The following is a 15,668-nucleotide window of genomic DNA, read 5'->3' as shown; positions in this document are numbered from 1 at the left end:
AGTGACAAGACCAATTTTTGCAGCAAAAAATGTGGATGTCAACGAATTAAATCTGAAGATGCAGCATTTGTTACTAGGAGACTTGGTGTCATACAAATCTATTGATACACTTTGTGATGCTACCGAAGCTATAATTTATCCAACTGAGTTTTTGAACTCATTATATTTAACAGACATGCCACCGCATAATTTACAACTGTCTCCGGTAGTTTTGTTTGGGTCTCCGGTAGTTTTGCTTCGTAATTTGCATTGACACGCAATTAGTATAATAATTAAAGAATCAATGAAAAATGTTATCGAAGACATTATTCTAAATGGTAAATTCCGACGTGAAAATATATTTTTACCGTGAATCCTTATTATACCCACAAATTTGCAAATTCAGTTTAAACGCCTTCAATTTCCAATGACTATTAAAAAGTCTCAAGGCCAAACGATATCTGTTTGCGGCTTAGATTTGAGCACTTCATGTTTTTTCCCATGGACAACTATACTAGGCGTTCTCTCGAGTATGGTCATAATTAGCGATATGTATATAATTTTATAGAATTAATTTTAATAAATTAAAAAAAGTTGTTTGGTGATTTGTTATTTTAATATTTTGTCACCGTTTACAGTGCTCTAAATCTCTCCTACTTATAAACCACATCCTTACGCACTTGCAATAAATTATTTATATCAAGCTAATTATTCTCTAGAAATTATTTACATGACAAAACAACGTGTGTCGGGTCAACTAGTAATTATATAAATTATAACCGATTCTAAGTCTTCTCATATAAGCCATTCTTATGATATGATTGTATAGCATATAAAAAGTACATCTATTTACCAATGTGCACTCTAGAGGTTTCTTCATTCACGATTATGAAAAAGCAATTGCAAATACAAGTTGTTCTCCTTATGCATCGAAAAGATTTCCTCCAATCATCCTTCTGTAAAAGATAATCTGTCCCTGATACGTGTACGTGGGATTATTTTATATCCCTCTCGGGTTTAGCAAATTCTCTAGAAAAAAGTACAACTACATTATGTAGTTACAAATCTATCGGCCAGGTTTTTAACTCGAAACTCTACTACAGCTAGCTTTTCATACAAGTTCACATTGTCATACCGGTCTTCCACCTCTTAATATAAACCGTAGCACTTATGATATAAAACCAATAGTTATATGATATGATTTCACTTTTAATTCAACTGCCTAGTGGAAACGTTAATATAAATTCCATATCCGTATCATCCGTAGTGTTAAGATTAAAGTTGATTACACATATTTGAAGCAAATACAAGGTATGTGCATCAGCATCATAAGCGTGGGTGTGCATTTTATTATTATTATTATATAATTATTTATCCACTTTACTGAATTGTTCATAACGTTTAAATTTGTGTAATAGTATATATGTTTAAATATGTACTATGTATATATATATATACCTATTTGAAATGCTTAAATTCAATTAAAGCAATCTAAAATAAGTAATTTAATTTGCAAAAACAAACATTAAAGATTAATTTAAGATTTAGTGCCCATGACCGGCTAAAGTTGAACTATTCTTGCTGACGTGAAATTGGATAGAAACGAGGGAGTAAAACATATCGAACGTTCTCACAATTAACAACATAATAAAATGCCCTCGTTACAGGTGAATATGTTAATGCTTGAAATAATTGATTAATATAATGTCTATTCCCAATAATTCAGGTGTTTTTAATATTACTGTTGGCTTTTAGTGTGCTCTTCTGCAATGCAAGTAAAAGTAAGGAAAATGAAACAAAGCGCGCAGTTAAACCAGTTGAATTTAAAAGAATTGAAAAGAAAAGTACAAATGAGATAAGGGGGCCCACAGAACTTCCAGGTAAGTTAAAGAATTTAAAATGTATTGACCCTAAATTTTGTACGTAGGTGTAGAAGAAAAAAAATATTTACAGTGGCCTCAAATTTTTGTATGGTTGAATGAGTTTTTTGTCGAAGGGACTGGATCGGGCGAACTTAATCTTGTACCCAAAAATTCTATTTAAAAATAGTAGATACTTATATTTAAAGATTAAAAAATATACCTGGAAAGTAAGTTTATTTTCGTAAATAATTTTTCTTCTTCTAAAACAGTTAGAGTGTTTATTTTTTTAACAAATTTCAAATCCAAATTTTTTCTTTGAAATATTTTTGGTATGCAGTTACTAAGTGCTTTACATTTCAATTCTTTAAAAAAGACCGAATTTTGAAATCGGTTCATTAGTTCCTCAGAAAATACAAAAAATAACGGTTCTGGAGCAATACAAAAGTTTTTATATGAACAAAATTAAAAAACTTTGCTATTCAGTTTGACACCAATTCAACGCTGCCAGTGAGTGCTATGACTCCGCCTGCCATTTAACGCGTTAGGGATTCTATGAGACCAATTTTTGTTTTGCACTCGTACTGTTGCGAGATTCCTAAAAGTTCTTAACACTCATAAATCCGCTTGCCCGGTTTGTACTGAAGAGGTATTCTTCAACGCTGGCAAAACCACTGCGTAAGCTTTTTCATCTGTCCTACTCCTCATGTCTGGTTCCGAGGGGAACGGAAAATAACATTTGCCCAGCCCATCTCCAAAAAAGGCGAATCTCCTTCACCCTCTTATCATATACCGATTGCACATTCCACCGTTTTTTCTAAGGCCATGGAAACGCTGATTAATTATCAGCTCAAGAAATATCTTAAAGATCAAAATCTTCTTAATTACCGACAACAGGGCTTTTGTAGCAATAGGTCCACTGGTGATCGCAAAGTTCATCTCATCGAACAGTGGATCAAACCTTTACATCGTTTTGGACAAAGTAAGATTATTGCACTGAATATTTCAAACGCATTTGATAGGGTTTGGCATCAGACTCTCTTATCGAAAATGCTTGATTTCGGTTCTCATGAATCTCTTCTTCATTTGATTAATAATCACCTTTCGGATCGTTCAATACAATTAGTATTTCTCATTTCTATTTTTTTTAATGTATGCCTGTCTGCAACTTCTAATCCAATACATTGTTGTACTCTTAGCTTTTCATATTTGTTCTCAGAATCACATCCCTCTTCTTTGGATGTGGAACTTCAACGACAAAATATGATAAGCTCGTTAAATTCAGACCTAAACGGCATTGTATGGGGAATAAAAAACCGCGTTTAATTTAATGCTTGGAAACCCAATGCCATCTTGCCATTATCCATAGATGGCACATTCATCGAGGAGACTGAACATCTCGATATTCTCGGTATGTGTATCACCAAGCATTTTTTGTGGAACGGTCACATACGCGATGTTGCCAAAACTGCCGCAAGATGTTTGGGTCTTCTAAGGCGATGCAAGAAGTTTTTCTCCCCCATTGATCTGGGTGTTATATACAAAACTTATTTACGTCCAAAGCTTGAGTATAGCACCCATATCTGGGCTGGTGCTCCTGTAACTTACTTGAGCTTCTTGGACAGTATTGAAAGTACAGCATTTAGATTAAAGGTGATAACACGGAGACGCAAATACTCAACAAATGTTGAGTGATGTGAAAGGCAATGATTCGCTAAAGTCATAATCAATTATGAATGTAGATTTTCATAGGGTGTCCATTTGTCAGCAACGTATCGGTTTCACGCAAATTAATTCGTAATTTTTAGTTTCCTAGTACTGTCCACCAGCTAAATCGGTTAAGGAATTCAGACATTGTTCGACGACGTACTTCTTGAATTGATAGCTCAGCCAGCATTTTGGTTTTTTCTCAGACGCATAACAGTCATCAGTTTTTTAACTTGACATAGGAAGTTATTTTAATGACATTTCTCGACGTTTCAAGCTCCCTAGAGTCGAAATGAAAGACTTTTAGAAAGATGCCTGAGCGTGCGTGTGTACGTACGTCCGTACGTTCGCGACGTTTTTTCGTCGTCCATAGCTCTAGAACCAGAAGAGATTACGACTTCAAATTATTTTGCTATACAGATAATAAGGCAAAAAGATGCAGAAAAGGCTCTCACGAAAAATGCGTAGGTGGTTTTTTTTACCAAAGCAGTTTAAAAAAAGGATGAACATCTTGGTTAACCCTAAATACCTCATAAATCAAAAACGATAGGGACTTGAATTCAATTTTATATAATATATTAAAATTGATTCCAAACAAGTATATTTTCGAAAAAAAATCCAATTAACGTTTTTTTCTATAAATCTAAAAAACTGAAAAAAAATTGTCACCTCGAATTTTTTACGAATACAAAATGATTTTATCTCCAAAACAATTTTGTGCAACGAATAATAACGTTTTTAACATTCATTACGATTTTGAGAAAAATCGAATTGACAGTTTTTTTTTTACAAAAAATAAAAACCTAAACAAGAAAATTAATAAAAGTTGTTGATTTTCGGCTCAAACAAAGTTGTTGACAGTTTTTTTTACAAAAAATACAAATTTAAAAGGAAATTTAACAAAAGTTGGTAAAAATTGATTTTCGACAGAAACAACTTTTCAAAAATTTGAGATTATAGTTTCCAACTAATTTTAACTTATGAGAAATATTGTTGTCAACATTCTGAAATATTTTGAGAAAAATCGAATTGGCAGTTTTTTTTTACAAAAAATAAAAACCTAAACAAGAAAATTAATAAAAGTTGTTAAAAATTGATTTTTGACTCAAATATCTTTTCAAAACTTTGAGACATTGGCTTTAAACTACTTTTATCTTTTAAAAAAATATTTTTATCAACATTCAGTACAATTTTGACAAAAATCGCATTGATTTACAAAAAAACAGTGTTAAAACTTTTTAAAAATTTACTTTCGACTTAAATAGCTTTTCAAAAATTAAAAATATCGTCATCAAACTTTTTTTTATTTAACAGAAAATATTGTTTTTGATATTAAGTAGTTTTTCTCATAAAAATCCAACAGTCCGTTTTTTCATAAAAAAATAAACTCTACAACAAATAGTACCTACGCAAATTTGGTAAAAATTGGTGTTCGGTTCTTGATATCTCTCAAATTAATCTCATTCAGCCAATTTGTAAAAATTTAAGAAATGCTTCTAAAATTGTTTTCGACTAAAAATCTATTTAACAAACTATGTTATATGAAAAATGTTGTTGGTAATTTTAAAATTTTTAAGAATAATTCAATTGACAACACGAAAACCTACATACTACAAGCAAGTAAAGTCGACAGTCGGGATGGGAAGTTATCAGTGTGAGTCGCATTCCAGCATTTTTTTCTTTTTGCAATCAGAGCTCCAACAGCCAGCGCACTATGAGCTCAGAATAAAATGCTTGCACTAGATAACGGAGTAGAGCGTACTCGACAGAGTTGCTGCCGATATCTTTAATGTTTTGGAAAAGATTAGGTACACAAAATAAAATTTCGCATCACAAAATCTTGAATCTCCAAGTCTTCCGCTTTAATACTAATCAATAGCACTGTATGAATTTAGCTAGTGGAATTTATTATAAGCTCAAAGATAATTATTAATTAGGTTAATTTTTTACAATTTGGAGAAACGAGCAACGACATTGCTCTGCTTAGGTATTTTGTTAAGTTTTTAAGTGTATATTTTTTAAATATTATATCTGAGGCTAACATTATAAGTTTAATTAGTGTTTTATGATGATCAGTAGCGGACAGTGTGAGCAGTACCATGCGTCCTTGTCGGTTGTTGTTGGGTAGGATTAGGGAACGGGTCCGGTGAGGGATTCCGAGCTTCTCTGGCTGCTTCAGCCTCTGTTGTGCCGCTGGCCGGCGGTTACGTAAAAGGTTCCGAAGCTTTCGTTTATCGATAATCCAAGTAGGGCATCCGTTATGGACAGCACATCTAGATATCGGCCATCTGGTGTTGAGTTGCCTGTAATTAAATTTTCAAAAGGGGTGGGGATTTTTCTTAGTGCTAAGGTGGTGGAGGTATGCATCAATTGGCACAATGCCAGCAGCTTCATAAAGACGCGTATTGCTATAAAAGCGAACGGAATCTGGTTTCCTATAGAGAAAAGTGCAAGTTCGGAGAACCTTACGTTCAAAAACTTGAATTTTCTTCATGTAGGTGGGACTTATTGTATACCATATGGGGAAACTGTAGGTTAGAATATAACGAATGAGTTGTTTATAAAGCAAGAGCTTCGTCCGGGTTTGGAGACCGCCTTATTTTGCGTAAGAGGAGGCGTAAGAGAGAGAAGGCACCGTTTACCGTTTAGCGTGTTGGTTGAATTTAAATCTTTTAGAGAAATGGATTCCAAGATATTTCACGCTTTGTTTGGGTCTTACTATAATAATGTCGGGGATTTTTTTGCTAAACTCCCAAAGTCTAAAAATATGCTTTTTTATTCTACGGAGAGCTAATTGAGGACTCCTAAAGGAACTGTACGTTACTGAGTCGTCAGCAAATAGAAGTGTCGTCCAGGGACCAATCCTTAAGCAACCCCCGCTATTCCTAAGAGTCAAATCAGTGTTTCCTATTGAAACGTAAAATTTACGGTTTGAAAGGAAACTGTGTACAATACGGACAAGGTGGGCAGGAAATTGAAAAGATTTTAGTTTGAAGACCAGACCTTCTTTCCAAACGGAATCGAATGCTTTGTTGATATCAAGCAGGTAGGGTATAGTCGTTTGGTCTTTGTTAAAACCAAAAGTTGTGTCAGCGTGAAGCTTCAGCAATGGGTTGAACGTGAAATGTTTGGCTTTGAAGCCGAACTGGTTATACTCCACTAAACTGACTGGCTTATTGAGCGAAGTTTTCTGAGGATCAGTAGTTCAAGAAGTCATTCAAACTATTTGCTCCTGGCATTTTGGGGATTGGGAATATTTTAGCTACTTTCCATCTGTCGGGGAAATGACTGTTGTTGATACAGTTATTAAGGATTATTGTGCTCAAAATAAGAGCAATGGACGGAAGTCTTTTTATGACAAAAATTGGAAATTTTATCAGGTCCAGACGATTTCTTGGTGCTTCCACATTGGATTGTCTCAAAGAGATCAAGTGGATTGGTAAAAAAGTCGCCGATAGGCGTGAAGACTGACTAGTTGTCCCCAGAGAATGTTGTGAGGGGTTCAGGTGACTGAGAAGTTAGTCTTAAAACTTCACTGTTGACGTTAGCCAGGAAGTCGGGCAGGTGCACTGGAAGGTTAGGAGTGAAATTGCTTTCAAATTTATTGAATTTCCATCGAGTTGTACATCACCATTTAGAGGATGTTTCTTTCCTACTATTTTATTTATTTGCTTAAACGTATCCGGACCTGGTTTAATGACGTTGAAAGAACACTTTGGTATTCATTTCCATGTGTACTCAAAGTACGATGAAATATTCTTTGAAGAATTTTTCTAAGTTTTTGCGCATATTTATGCATATAAGATATGTGCTCGGGGAGGTCTTTGTATTTTGAGTAGAAAACACGGGGTTGTGCTTTTTCAGCAAGAGTGTCTGTTATGGAATTTTCTAAGAAATTGATAACAGAATCGATTTCTAGGTTGTCTAAATTGGAGGATGAACTGTATGTTGGTTTGATTTTTCAATTTGTCCGTTAAGGAACCTTGGAAAATATCTCAGTTAATTCTGCTGAGATTAATAAAATCTGGAGCTGTGGTAGCTAGTTTATTAATTTCGAACAGGGGACGGATAATAAGCTTGACAGCTAGATGATCAGACTCTGAATCATATATATTTGGTGGCGGGCGTTGAAATCACCGCCGATTATAAATTTAGAATGGTTTTGACAGAATGCGTTGAGCAGATTAAGGTCATGTTTAATGTCCGTTTGGGACGTGTTACATCTATTGTAAAGAGACACAAGAAGAATGTTCTCACTGTTGTCCAAAGTGAGGACTACGCAAGTCACTTCAAAGGTGGTTAGACCTTGACGAATGACTTTAGGACAATGGAAAGTTGAGTTAACTAAAATGGCAGTGCCTGTTTTAGTTGATGTATCTCTATCCATTCGAAACAGAGAGTATTATTCGAAGAATGGCCGATGCCTTGAGGCTAATCTAGTCTCGAAGAGCAAAACGGCGTCGGGTTTGTTTTTTTTTCAAGGAATTTCTCAAAGGCTATGCGTTTAGGATGCGATATCTGATGTTATATGAAATAACATTGAGTTGTTTTATTGTTTTATACATATTTTAATGCAGAAGGGAAGAAACATGGGTTTCTTGCTGGTCTCGTTGGGGCTTGCTTCGTATAGAGGCAGAAAATCATTGATTTTCGAGAGAAGTGTGATAAAGTCACACCTGAAGAATTTCTGAGCGTCTTCGAGGAATGAGCTCGGGGTTGTTTTTAAACCTTTCGGTTGAATAGGGTTGGTTGGTTTACGGGGCTCAGGACAATCAACAGGGGTAGTGATGATCTGGGGGGGGGGGGGGGGATTTCTTGGTAATGGCATTAGAAAAGGAACTATTGTTTTTAATAATATCAGAAAATGACTTACCAGGTCTTATTACCGATGAGGCTTTAGTGGCTGCCTGTTGTTTATTGGCGATCCTGTTGCGGTCCTTTTCCCTCTTGGCGCTTACGGACTGGACATCCTTCGTAGTTTGCTGGGTGTCCTTCTTTCTTGCAAAGAACACATTATGGTTTTCCAACGGTTGGGTCCGTTCTCTTGCATTGCCCTTCTTCGTGGGTTTTGCTGCATTTGACGCTGGCGAGGGGACCATCTAGCAGTTGTTTTTTACATGCCCATACGACTGGCGTTTTCGGCATTGCGGTGAGGGCGTTGGGGCGTAGCTTCTCCTATTTAACAGATTCGTTAAAAAGTGTCGTAGTGCGGGTGTGGGCAACAAGGTCGGTCTCCTTGTCAAATTCAGTGACAAATGCATTGAAATTTGCCGTTTTGGTCTTGTTCGAGCGGAAGAGAGACGCTTTCGTGGCCTTGAAGCCTTGGGCGTTAAGTATCCTTTACGATTTCCACTGGCTGATGGGAGTTGTGGAGCTTTTTTCCCATCAAGATGTTTTTCCTATCCCCCTTCTTCCCCCGAAGGTAAGTCCTCACTATATCGTTATCAGCCTTGGATTTAGTTGTGATGATGGATTCCCTTTTGTTAATGTTCACGACTCCTTACTTAACCTGCACTCCGTTCAATTTAAAATCCCTGTAGCACTTAAGGGCAGGTTGCTTGCGTCCTGTGACGGTAGTGAACTCTGCATTGTTGTCTGGGGCAGCACTGGATACCGGTTTTTGTGGTTCCATGTTTAGCTCCTTGGCCTTAGTAGGCAGTTTCCTGTTGGGTGTGTTGGATGGTTGTTGTTGATGTTGCTTTTTCTTGAAATGCGGTTGTTTCCTCTTCAGAAAGCTTCTTCCTCTTTTGGGTACCATGGCAGTGCATGCCTGAGTACCTCCAGGAGAAGCTTCGTTAGTTGGTTCACGTTTTGACGATATCACTTTGACTATCGTTTTACGAAAAGTTTTACTCTAACAAAATAAAAGAACAAATTATAAAAGAATATAAAAGTGGAATGACAGGAAAATATTCCATTCCAAAATCAGTCATTAGTGTTCTTTCACTAACGGCACTTTTTTGGAGGGATTTAATTTCAAGCTCCAAGCTTTTAAGGGTTATTGCAGGAGCAATTTAGTTAAGTTTTAAAGTAAATATTTTTTAAATATTATATCTGAGGCTAACATTATAAGTTTAATTAGTTTTTTATGATGATTTGTAGCGGATGGTGTGAGCAGTACCATGCGTCCTTGTCGGTTGTTGTTGGGTAGGATTAGGGAACGGATCCGGGGAGGGATTCCGGGCTTTTCCGGTTGCTTCAGCCTCTGTTATGCAGCGGGCCGGCGGTTACGTAAAAGGTTCCGTAAGATTTCTTCCTTGCAAAGAACGCAGTATGGTTTTCCAACGGTTGGGTCCGTTCTCTTGCATTGCCCTTCTTCGTGGGTTTCGCTGCATTTGCGCTGCGAGGGACCATCTCGCAGGTGGTTTTACATGCCCAAACGACTGGCATTTTCGGCATTGGGTAAGGACGTTGGGGCGTAGCTTTTCCCATTTAACAGATTCGTCTTGGTGAGGGTGCCGGCAACAAGCTCGGTTTCCTTGTCAAATTCAATGACAAATGCTCTTGTTCGAGCGGAAGAGAGACGCTTTCGTGGCCTTCAAGCCTTGGGCGTTAAGTTCCTTTACGATTTCCTCTGGAGTTCTGGACCTCCTTCCCCCGAAGGTAAGTCCTCACTATATCGTAATCAGCCTTGGATTTAGTTGTGATGATGGATTTCCTTTTGTTAATGTTCATGACTTCGTACTTAACCTGCACTCCGTTCAATTTAAAATCCCTGTAGCACTTAAGGGCAGGTTGCTTGCGTCCTGTGACGGTAGTGAACTCTGCATTGTTGTCTGGGGCAGCACTGGATACCGGTTTTTGTGGTTCCATGTTTAGCTCCTTGGCCTTAGTAGGCAGTTTCCTCTTGGGTGGGTTGGATGTTTGTTGTTGATTTTGGGCGCTATTTCTTGAAATGCGGTTGTTTCCTCTTCAAAAAGCTTCTTCCTCTTTTTTGTAGCATTGGCAGTGCATGCCTCAGTACCCTCAGGAGAAGCTTCGTAGGTTGGTTCCATAACGTCGGTTGTCTAAAGTTGAGAATTCTTCAACAGGTGCAAATCGCTGCAGCATGATGTCCACTTCGTATCCGAGCCTGGAAGCAAAGCCGGTCGACACCTCGGACCCTTATTTGTGCCGCTGCACATCAACTTCCCTCTCGATAGTGCTGAGAAGTTGTTCCTTGGCTGCCTTCAGGTACCCTCGTTGACCCATGAGAGACACAATATCGTTTTAATTTAGGGGTTGTTTTAATTAATTTGAATACACAAATTTTCGCACGTCTTCACAAACTAAGCACTGATTTATTACCTTATGTTTTTTATGAGAGTTTAGCTTCCTACATATTCAATTTATTCCAATAATTTGTTTGAATATATTCGGAAAAAATATCTATGCACGATTACTTCCTAAGCTCGTCCATGAGCTCTTTTATGTCAATGTGAAAATATGGTTAGTTGTGCGTTTTTCCCTGCAATATCCTCAACAATCTGATTACAAAATAAAAATGTTACCGGTTTGAATTTATGTTAGTAGGGTTTTTATTTAAAAGGATGTCTTTTCGGTAAACCTACAGATAGACCTTTCATAATAATGTGTTTGATTTGTCCTAAAATTTCAAAATAAAACTGTATGCCACCTTTAATTTTCAGACGTATTCTTCTATAAATTCCCACTTCGCGCTAGGGTTACTGTCTATATTTATGAGGATTCCTCTTACACCGTACAGATAATTGCTTAGATTTGTAAGTGCCCAAACAATTGCGATAAGCTCCTTTTTGTCTGTCGCGTAACCTGGCTCTGTTTTACTGAAGGTTTTACTTGTAAAGATATTTGGATTGTTCGTTTGGCTAGCTACACTTCGCTATGGTTGAGGTCCTTAGATCTAGAGTAACTAAAGACCGAAGAAAGATGACTTCAAAGGCGTAATATATACCTGTATTAATATTAAATATATTAATATATAAATATAATAATATATGTATATATTAGGGTGATTCATTTCCGCAAACAAAATTTTTTTTTTCGGCGCTCAAGCAAAATATTAATCTACCTGTAGAAAAAAAAATTTTCACCAAGGTAGAGCTCTTAATATCAATTTTAAGTACTTGCAGTTTAAATTTAAAGTTTTTCCATTTCAAATATACATGTAAAAAAAAATATTTTTTTTTCAAATTTCTAATGCTCGCCCGCTTTTTACAATATTGTGAATCGGTTTTGTGGACCTTATAGGGAATTTCACGCTCTTTAAAATTGTTTTATGTTTTTTTTTTTGTAACTCGTAGTGGTTCGCCAGTAGGAGTCATCAAAGTTCAATTTTTTGAATGAACATTTTTGTTTGCAATTTTTTTCAACAATTCGCAAAAAATAGTGAAAAAAAAGAGCTGAATCGTAAAAAAAGTCTTTTAACAAATATTTGATGAATTTACGGCCATTTTTATATCTTAAAACGTAAGTAATTGATAAATATTAACCAATTATGCTATTTAAATTAATTTTTCTTATTTACTATCGATATAATTCTCTACAACAATAACTTTTCCAGAGTTATTATGATTTGTAAAAAGCGGGCGAGCATTAGAAATTTGAAAAAAATATATTTTTTTTTACATGTATTTTAAATGGGAAAACTTTAAATTTAAACTGCAAGCATTTAAAATTGATATTAAGAGCTCTACCTTGGTGAAATTTTTTTTTTCTACAGGTAGATTAATATTTTGCTTGAGCGCCGAGAAAAATTTTTTTTTGCGGAAATGAATCACCCTAGTTTATATATTTTTAATATTTTGTATCATTTAGAGACATTTTTTCTTACAAAAATCATAATCCTACCAAAAATTATAATAACAGAAAATAGCTAAAACTTAAAGAAAAACATTTTCTTGTTAATAAAAATACTAATTGAAAGTATTTAGCAGGCATTATGCTTTTTCGTATTAAAATTTTATTTTTAACGCATTTCAAAAACCGCCGTGTAGCTAGGAATGCGTTTCAGACACATCGTAGTAATTGGAAGTAGCGAAGTTATTTAACAAAAAGATATTATATGAGCTGTCTACACTTTCTGACAAAATTTAAAGTTTAGGCAACACTGGGTTGTGCCAACTTTACGCTTGGAAGCCCTATCCAGTTGGAAGAAGAACTAGATAACCTTTCTTTGACACCAAAACTAGCCTAATAACAGGTGAAAGTAAGTTTGAATGCATTTGCGTATCCTTTTTGTTTTCCTCTATCCATTAACCATTCTGTTTCAGCGGTTCTACTTATCTACTACACTAAGTAATAATGGTTTTATTTATTATAAAAGTTATCACCGCTGTACGCCAGATCTAGTTGTCCAATTATAGCATCAAATAGTGTCCCGTGATTGTGAATTATTAAAATGAAATGTAAAATTCGTTTTTTATTCTGGTTGCCTGCAAGTGATTTAAATCTGGAGGTCTTCTTTATTAAGTACAATGTGGAAGTTTACTTTTATTAAAACCTCTCTCACTTGCGTTGATTACAAAGGTTAACGTGTAAACTTTTTCATTTTTGGGATTTTGAGGCAGAAGAATGCTTCTTGTGGTAAAGTTTTTATTTTGTTCAACTGATGACGTTGTTATGCACTTTCAACAATTTATATGTGTTTGATTGATTTGTATTTAACTGGTCATAATAATATTAAAGTTACTTATTTTATTCAACTTAATCAAATGATCAAAAGTAAAGCAAAATAATTGATTTCATTGAAATAAAGATTTACTGTATTTATTTTCATTGTAAAATTTTAAATGGAGTTTGGAAAAAATATGTATATTTTATAAGCAAACAAGTGAGGTTTTCATCAAACAGAATGAAAATTATACATTTAAAAAAAAAGTTCAGCTAATGCAAACAAAAAAAGTTTTCATAATAAATTACCAAAATTGTTATTCGTATGAAAAAAAGTCTAAGAGACAGTTAAAACTATACCACTTATTCTTGTTTATCATGATATTTGCTTAATAAAGAGTCAATTTATAAAAGGAATCCAAGACTCATAAAAACCGTCATAACTTGAAAAGGAAGTGGAAACAAGGAAACTAACTGATACATTTTTCGGCTAACAATGTGTTCAGGAACCCATTATTGTCTTCTTTGACGAGGACTCTGAGGCACCTTGCGCCATGTATTTATATGTACATACATTGGAAGATCTCATGAAAAATTAGTGGCGCAATATACTTTTGAAATCGGATTTAGTCGGGTGTGGGTCGATTACTAAAGAGTAGGATGGATCCCTTTTAAATTATTTTTGATATCTTAAAGTATAAAACAGGCAGGAGTACGATAACTCCGGCGACAAAATATTATAAAGGAATTTAAAAAAAAAGTTAAAAACTGCATTTTTTTAATATAGGAGGGGGTCTATCTACCACCGTTTAGGCGGGAGAGGCTATTTAAAAACATTTAAAAAATAACGGTAATACTTACAATTAAGTATTATACGTTCTGTTGGCTTTAAACCAGTTTTTAAATCAAGTCAAAACGAAACTTGGTTTTTGAAAATTTTAATTTTAAACTAAAAATTTCAGTACAAAAACTAAAATAAAATGTCATTCATTTATAACCATAAGATTATAAATAATTTTTTAACTTCCCATAGGAAGTTATTGTAATGGGTCCGATTTTCAAATTGAAAATTTTTACATTTCTCGACGTTTCAAGGTCCCTAGAGTCGAAATAAAAGATTTGTAGATAGATGTCTGTTCGTGCGTGTGTAAGGTGTTACCGTACGTTCGCGACGTTTTTTCGTCGTCCATAGCTCAAGAACCACTAAGGATATCAATTTTAAATAATTTTTGTTATACAGATATTAATGCAGAAATATGCAGAAAGGGCTCTCAAGAAAATTGCGTGGTGATTTTTTTACCATAGCAGCTTAAAAAAAAGGTGAACATTTTGGTTAACCCTTCTCACGAACCAATAACGCTAGAGACTTGAATTAAATTTTATATTATATATTGTAACGTGATACCAAACAAGTTTATTCTTTGAAAAAATGTAATTAACGGCTTTTTTATAAATAAAAAAACTGAACAAAATAATTTGTCACTTCGAAAATTTTAGGAATAAAAATGATTTTATCTCCAATTATTTGCAAAGAAAAATAACGTTCTTAACATCGGGGAAAATTTTGAGAAAAATCGAATTGACAGTTTCTTTACAAAAAATAAAAACCTAAACCAAAAACTTAATAAAAGTTGGTTAAATTTGATTTTTGACTCAAATATCTTTTCAAAACTTTGAGATATTGGCTTTAAACTACTTTTATCATTTAAAAAACAGTGTTGCCAACATTCAGTAAAATTGTGAGCAAAATCTATCTGACAGTTTTCTTACAAGCAATAAGAAACTTGGTAAAAATTTACTTTCGACTCAAGAAACTTTTCAAAAATTAAAAATATTGTCTTCAATTTTTTTCTTTCACAGAGAATATTGTTTCGATATTCAGTAGTTGTTTTTCTCATAAAAATCTAACAGCCCGTTTTTTTCAAAAAAATATAAATCTAGAAAAAAATGTAAATTTAGTAAAAATTGATGTTCGGTTCTTGATAACTCTCAAATTAATTTCATTCATCCAATTTGTAAAAATTTAAGAAACGCTTCTAAAATTGTTTTCGACTAAAAATCTATTTAACAAACTAAACTATTTCTTTATATGAAAAATATTGTTGGTAATTTTAAATTTTTTAAGAATAATTCAATTGACAACTTTTTAACCCAACACGAAAACCTACAAACTTTGAAGAAAGACAAATCGACAGACGGGATGGGAAGTTATTAGTGTGTGTAGCATCCCAGCCTCTTTTTTAAATTTGTTGCTCTCATTGATTTTCAATCAAAAATTGGAAACAACCACTATTTTAATCTTATTTCCATAGTAATAATGGTGGGTTTGAGGGGTGTATGGGGGTATGGTGCCCCCTGCTTGGGCACACTATATAATTTGGGGTAGGTGCTAGGTTGGGTGTATGAAACAGTGGGGTGTGTGCGAGTTTGGGTGTATGCAACAGTGGTGTGTGTGCTGGTTTGGGTGTATGCCACACCGAGATATAAGTTTTTTTGGTAATTAATTCTAAAAAAAAATTAAAGATATTCCTAAAATTTTGAAAAAAAAACCAC

The 15,668-nt window shown here is 34.5% G+C and overlaps 1 protein-coding gene across 1 annotated transcript in view; it reads left to right on the top strand.

Annotated features, from left to right (window-relative positions):
* Positions 1 to 1,204: 1,204 nt before the first annotated feature.
* Positions 1,205 to 15,668, top strand: part of LOC129948209 (uncharacterized) — a 28,376-nt gene continuing 13,912 nt past the window's right edge. The window contains exons 1-3 of the mRNA XM_056059109.1: positions 1,205 to 1,290; positions 1,511 to 1,646; positions 1,706 to 1,859. Of these exons, the coding sequence (XP_055915084.1) occupies positions 1,632 to 1,646; positions 1,706 to 1,859 (169 nt within the window). The 5' untranslated portion in view covers positions 1,205 to 1,290; positions 1,511 to 1,631. The remainder of the gene's footprint in view (positions 1,291 to 1,510; positions 1,647 to 1,705; positions 1,860 to 15,668) is intronic.

The sequence above is a fragment of the Eupeodes corollae genome, chromosome 2, assembly GCF_945859685.1.
Source record: "Eupeodes corollae chromosome 2, idEupCoro1.1, whole genome shotgun sequence".
Classification (NCBI taxonomy): domain Eukaryota; kingdom Metazoa; phylum Arthropoda; class Insecta; order Diptera; family Syrphidae; genus Eupeodes; species Eupeodes corollae.
This window is presented reverse-complemented; position numbering and strand designations above follow the sequence as displayed.